Raw genomic sequence first — 6,336 nt, forward strand, 5'->3', positions numbered from 1 at the left:
TCCAGGTGGGCACTCCTCACTTCAGAGTATTTTGTGCAGCGCAGCAGGAAGTGTGTTTCATCTTCTACCTCTCCTAGCTCACATCGCTGGTACAGTCTCATCTCCCGGGGCTTCCAGTTCTGTCTGTCTGCCTGTCTCTCACACACCTCTCCTAGCTCACATCGCTGGTACAGTCTCATCTCCCGGGGCTTCCAGTTCTGTCTGTCTGCCTGTCTCTCACACACCTCTCCTAGCTCACATCGCTGGCAGTCTCATCTCCCTGGGCTTCCAGTTCTGTCTGTGTCTGCCTGTTTCTATTTCTAGGCTGTGGGCACTCATTCTGTACTGGCCCGAGGCCTGTCTCTGCTTTGGGTCTTTTACCTTCAGTAGGTAGGGTGCCAGAGTGTATTCTCTCTGTAGGCTGTGGTAGGTCTCCAGCTTTTGCGCGCTGTATATCCTTTTTCCACGTAGTCACATACTGCTCCTTCATTTCGCTGGCGATTGAGTTGATTTTGTTTTTTCGGCAGGTTGTTGATCTGTGTGGGGTTTTGTTGTTGGAGTGAGAGAACAAGTTGTTTGATGGCACAGGGTTTAGTGAGGAGGTCCTGGTTTTTCATTGCTTTGTAGCAGTAAGACTGTGGGTGGCTGGTGTTTTTTAGGTGGGTCCAGAATGTCCGTGCTCTCTTCTGTACAGTGGCTGCAGCTACACGCACACGCACACGCACACACACACACACACTCTGCGCGCACACACACACTCTGTGCGCGCACACACACACACACACACACACACACACACACACACTCTGTGCACACACACACACACACACACTCTGTGCACACACACACACACACACACACTGCAGACACATACACACACACGCAGACACACACGCAGACGCACACGTAGACACGCAGACACACACACACACGCAGACACACGCACACAGACACACGCAGACACACACACACGCGCAGACACGCGCAGACACACGCACACGCGCAGACACACGCACACGCGCAGACACACACACACACACACACACACACACTCTGCACACACTGCACACACTCTACACACACACACACACTCTGCACACACACACACACACACACACACACACACACACACACACACACACACACACACACACTCTGCGCGCGCACACACACACACACACACACACACACACACACACACACTCTGCGCGCGCACACACACACACACACTCTGTGCACACACACACACACTCTGCGCGCACACACACACACACACACACACACACACTGCGCACACACACACACACACACACACACACACTCTGCGCACACACACACACACACACACACACACACACTCTGCGCACACACACACACACACACACTCTGCGCACACGCGCACACGCACACACACACACTGCAGACACATACACACACACGCAGACACACACGTAGACACGCAGACACGCAGACACACGCACACAGACACACGCAGACACACACACACGCGCAGACACACGCACACGCGCAGACACACACACACACACACACTCTGTGTGCACACACACACACACACACTCTGCGCGCACACACACACACACACACACTCTGCGCACACACACACACACACACACTCTGCGCACACACACACACACACTCTGCGCACACACACACACACACTCTGCGCACACACACACACACACACACACACACACACACACACACTCTGCGCACACACACACACACTGCAGACACATACACACACACGCAGACACACACGCACACGTAGACACGCAGACACACACACACGCAGACACGCAGACACACACACACGCGCAGACACACACACGCAGACACACACACGCAGACACACACACCCACTGCAGACACACACACACACACACGCAGACACACACACGCCCACTGCAGACACACACACGCCCACTGCAGACACACACACTGCAGACACACACGCACACTTCAGACACACACACACACGCACACTTCAGACACACACACACACACTGCAGACACACACACACACACTGCAGACACACGCACACACTGCAGCTACATACATATACATACACACACAGAGAGAAACTGCAGCTACAAACAAACTGCAGACAGCCACTTACATTGCAGCTACACAAACACTCTCTCGCTCCTCAACTCAAAATGAAGCTGTGTTCACGGAGCAAGGGGGAGGAGTCACTGCCTACTGCTGCTATCTGGCCAATCCCCTGCCCTGTCTGAGAGCTGTTCCTGCCTCCTGACCAATCCCCTGCCCTGTCTCAGAGCTGTTCTGAAAGCTGATTGGCTGGAAATAAACACATTGAAAATAAACACATTGCAAGCTGCAAAAATTTCGGGCATTACTGAATGAATAATGCCTGGAATTTTAACCAATCAGAGAGCAGGGATTTCAATAATGCCCAGAATTTTACAGCATTAGCCTATAATTTGTGGTATCTCTCCTAAGTGATACATAACAGATTATATTCAAACAAGAGTTGAAATGTGTATTGGTAATAATGTACGTATAGTTCTCATAGTTGGTAGTAACTGTGTTCTGTTTTATTCTTTGCATGTTAAACTCTTCCTGTTTGCGGTCCTTTTCTCAGGAGAAACTCTTGCTTCCCGAGTTGCTGCTTCGCAGCTCACCTGTCTTGGTTGTCCTGAGCTGATTGCTAAAAGCAGACTAGAATACGAGGATATTGCTGTGAAGCTTGGCACTGACCTGGAGTAGTAAGTGATCAGTATTGTACACTATAAATCCAACCCTACATCTATATATTTAGTATTTAAAGCTGCAGTTCAAGCTGTCGTTTTAAATTTTATTTTTTTCATTCAACATGTGCATCAATACAATCTACACACTGACAAGTGATTAGCTAAGTTGCTGATCGATCCGTTCTGCTGTAATTGATGGCAGAAATTCGGCTGGGGGTTCATCTTGGGTAGTAATCTGCTGCACTGACAGCCAAAGTTCTGTGAGAAAGATCATGTGACCAGGCAGGCACTAGATTCAATTGGTTCACTGCTAGAGAGGGCAGGGCTCAAAAAGGTGATGCTGTTTCAGAAGGGGAAGGGGATGCGATTTTGTATATGGTTGCTGTAGGAACAAAAATACCTGTTACATTACAATACATTAAAAATATTTATTTTTTTAAATGCTACAAGTATTTTCTCATAGTACAGAACTGATTTATTAAAAAAACACACATGTAGGATAGTGCTTGAACTGCAGCTGAAATAGAGGTTAAAAAAATTAATTGTTGCAACTTCTTTTAAAGCCTTAAGAAGATCCGTGCCAAAGTTTGGAAGCAACGGATATCAAGTCCTCTCTTCAATACCAAACAATACACCATAGATTTGGAGCGATTGTACCTACAAATGTGGGTGCACTGTTCAGCTGGGAACAAACCTGACCATCTGATCAAGCCAGCGGAAAAAAACGAGTCTGCCTAAACTCCTGGCACGTTTAAGAAAATGAGAACATTGAAGCTTTCCAGATTGTTGGTTTCCCAATGTAGAGGGTTAAAATGCACAGCCAGACCTACTTCTCGTGCGACACATGGGAAACGTTTCATAACTGCTAATCTTTAGAGTTCTTTGTTTATTACTTGATTATTTTTAGTTTATCTTGCAGAACTTACAGGGAATATTGCAAATTGCCATCCAATTATGAATTTATGGACAACGTTCATGTGAATTTGTCTTGTCTTGCAGTATGAATATTGGGAACTTGGGGTTTTAGACATGATTTCATGTTTGTGTCCACTAGAACAAGACATATCCACAGCTTGAATCTCTTAACTAACTGTGCAGGTTGAAAGATTTAAAAAAAAAAAAAAAGCAAAGCATCATTGATGGTGTTTAAAGTCCTTTTATAAGTTTTATAAACCACTTGTAGCCTTTTAATGTCTGGCATTGGTTTACAAGCAGCCTGCCTGTGTGCTTTTTGTATAGATCAGAATGCTGTTTTTGTTACATTCTTTTTTTCCTTTTTTTTTTGTGCGCAAATGTTTGTTTTATCTGAATCTGTTAAGTCAGCCTACCTTATAATAAATCTTCAAGTCCTGTTTCCATAAATTTGACTGGTACAGAATGGGGGTTACTGGTAGGCCAGTCTAATGCAGACTGGTGCAGCTGTATAGATAGTGGAGATTGATTTGTGCTTTTTCTTATATTTGAAGAATTAAAACAGATTTTTCAGTGAATGTAGTATATTGTATGCAATGAACTTGCAATCTTTCAGGTATGGAATGTTGACAAAACAACGCAAAAAGGATATACATTTTTTTCAGACACCGTATGTGTGAATTTTACATGCAATATTTGTGTGAAAGATGTGCATGTGTTAAAACAGAGTAGTAATGAGTAAATATTCCACTGCATATTGCTTATTTGACACATTTTAATAAAGTTTCAGTTGGCCCACTGTAATTTTTTTAAAACTGATGTTCAATGGTTTTAATATGTATTTGATTACGGTGTTCCAGTAAATGTTTAGAGTAGTAGGTGATTAACACTGCTAAATATGTGGTTGATTTAATTGTACACAGTAGAGGCTATTATGGCACTAGTTCCGCTTTAGGCGTGTAATATAGTGTGCGTGCGTGCGTACGTACGCATCAATTAGAATTGGCTGTGTCCAGGCTTGGCGTGCTATACTTCAGCCGCGCGCACGGCAGTGAGCAGTGGCGCGGCAGATAACAGCAAATACATGAGAATTTATATTTTTGCGCTGCTGCTAAGCCAATCACAGCGTGGCTATCGCTGTGATGTCTAGCTGCGGACGCCACCGCATACAACAAACGAAAAGCGCGCGCCACGTGCATGCGCCCCTGCACTAAGGCTTGTTATATAGTAGGCGCTAGTGCGTGTGCGTCTTGTTTAATGTATTAAGCAGTGGCGTGCACGGCTAGGGGGCGTTGCTATAGAAATCACGGCGATAGCTGTGCTGTGATTGGCTTGCAAACGTCACGTGCCACGGCAGCAGTGTGAAAATATTAATTTTCATGTATTTGCAGTGATCTGCCACACAGTGTAGAGAAGGATACAAGGTGGTATGGAGACACGTGCGAGTTTGACAAGCAGTGAGACACCTATAGTAAATACAGATAATGCTAGAAAACTTCTAAAGACTAAACCAAGTTGGCGCAGAAAGGAAGGAGCAGATAAGATAATAGTACAGGCTGAAAAAAAACATAAATGCATGCTTGCTAATGCAAGAAGCCTGACAGATAAAATGGGGGAGCTTGAATTAATAGCTGCAAGGGAGCAGTATGATATCATAGGCATTACTGAAACATGGTGGGATGAAACTCATGACTGGACAGTTAATTTAGAGGGTTATTCCCTTTTTCGGAAGGATCGAACAAATAGAAGGGGAGGTGCAGTATGTTTATATGTTAAACCGGATCTAAAACCTATTATAAGGAATGATGTTTATGAAGGGAATGATGAAAATGTAGTGATCTTGAGGATAGAAATTAGCAGTGGAGGTAAAAGTATAAAGAGAACGTTTGTGGGAATATGCTATAAACCACCAAATAAATACCTGTGAGATTGAGGAGGCTAAAATACTTTTGCAAATGGAGAAGGCATCAAAACTGGGTCATGTTTGCGTAATGGGGGATTTTAATTATCCAGACATAGACTGGGGCAATGAGATTAGCGTTACAACAAAAGGAAACAGGTTTTTGGGGGTGCTTAAAGACAATTATATGACCCAAATTATTGAGGAACCAACCAGGAGAGGGGCAATACTGGATTTGGTCATATCAAACAATGTAGAAGTAATAACAAATATTCAAGTCCTGGAACATCTTGGTAACAGTGATCATAACATGGTCTCATTTGAAATAAATGATCAAAAAACAGATTACTTGGGTTCAACAAAGACCTTAAACTTTAGAAAAGCAGATTTTAATCAACTGAGGTCTAATCTACAAGTAATACACTGGGATGATGTTTTTGCAGGAAAAAATGTAGAAGATAAATGGGCAGTCTTTAAAACATTGTTAGAAAAGCACACTTATCAGTGTATACCCTTGGGTAATAAGTATAAAAGAAATAAGTCAAAACCAATGTGGCTAAATAAACAGGTAGGGGAGGAAATGGACAAGAAGAGGAAGGCGTTTAGATTCTTTAACTCAGAAGGGACAGAGACATCGTGTCAGAATTATAAGGAATGTAACAAAAATTGCAATAGGGCAATCAAATTAGCAAAAATTGATAATGAAAAAAGGATTGCGATAGAAAGTAAGGTCAACCCTAAAAAGTTCTTTAAGTACCCTAACAAAAAAATGAGAAAAGAAAATATAGAACCCTTTCAGTGTGAGATGGGTA

The 6,336-nt window shown here is 43.7% G+C and overlaps 1 protein-coding gene across 1 annotated transcript in view; it reads left to right on the forward strand.

Moving 5' to 3' along the window:
* The window catches only part of OGT (O-linked N-acetylglucosamine (GlcNAc) transferase), a 61,999-nt gene extending 57,925 nt beyond the window's left edge, over positions 1–4,074 (forward strand). Inside the window, 2 exon segments of the mRNA XM_075580852.1 lie at positions 2,604–2,727; positions 3,276–4,074. Of these exon segments, the coding sequence (XP_075436967.1) occupies positions 2,604–2,727; positions 3,276–3,450 (299 nt within the window). The 3' untranslated portion in view covers positions 3,451–4,074.
* The last annotated feature ends 2,262 nt before the right edge of the window (positions 4,075–6,336 follow it).

This window comes from Ascaphus truei, assembly GCF_040206685.1.
Source record: "Ascaphus truei isolate aAscTru1 chromosome 16 unlocalized genomic scaffold, aAscTru1.hap1 SUPER_16_unloc_1, whole genome shotgun sequence".
NCBI lineage: Eukaryota > Metazoa > Chordata > Amphibia > Anura > Ascaphidae > Ascaphus > Ascaphus truei.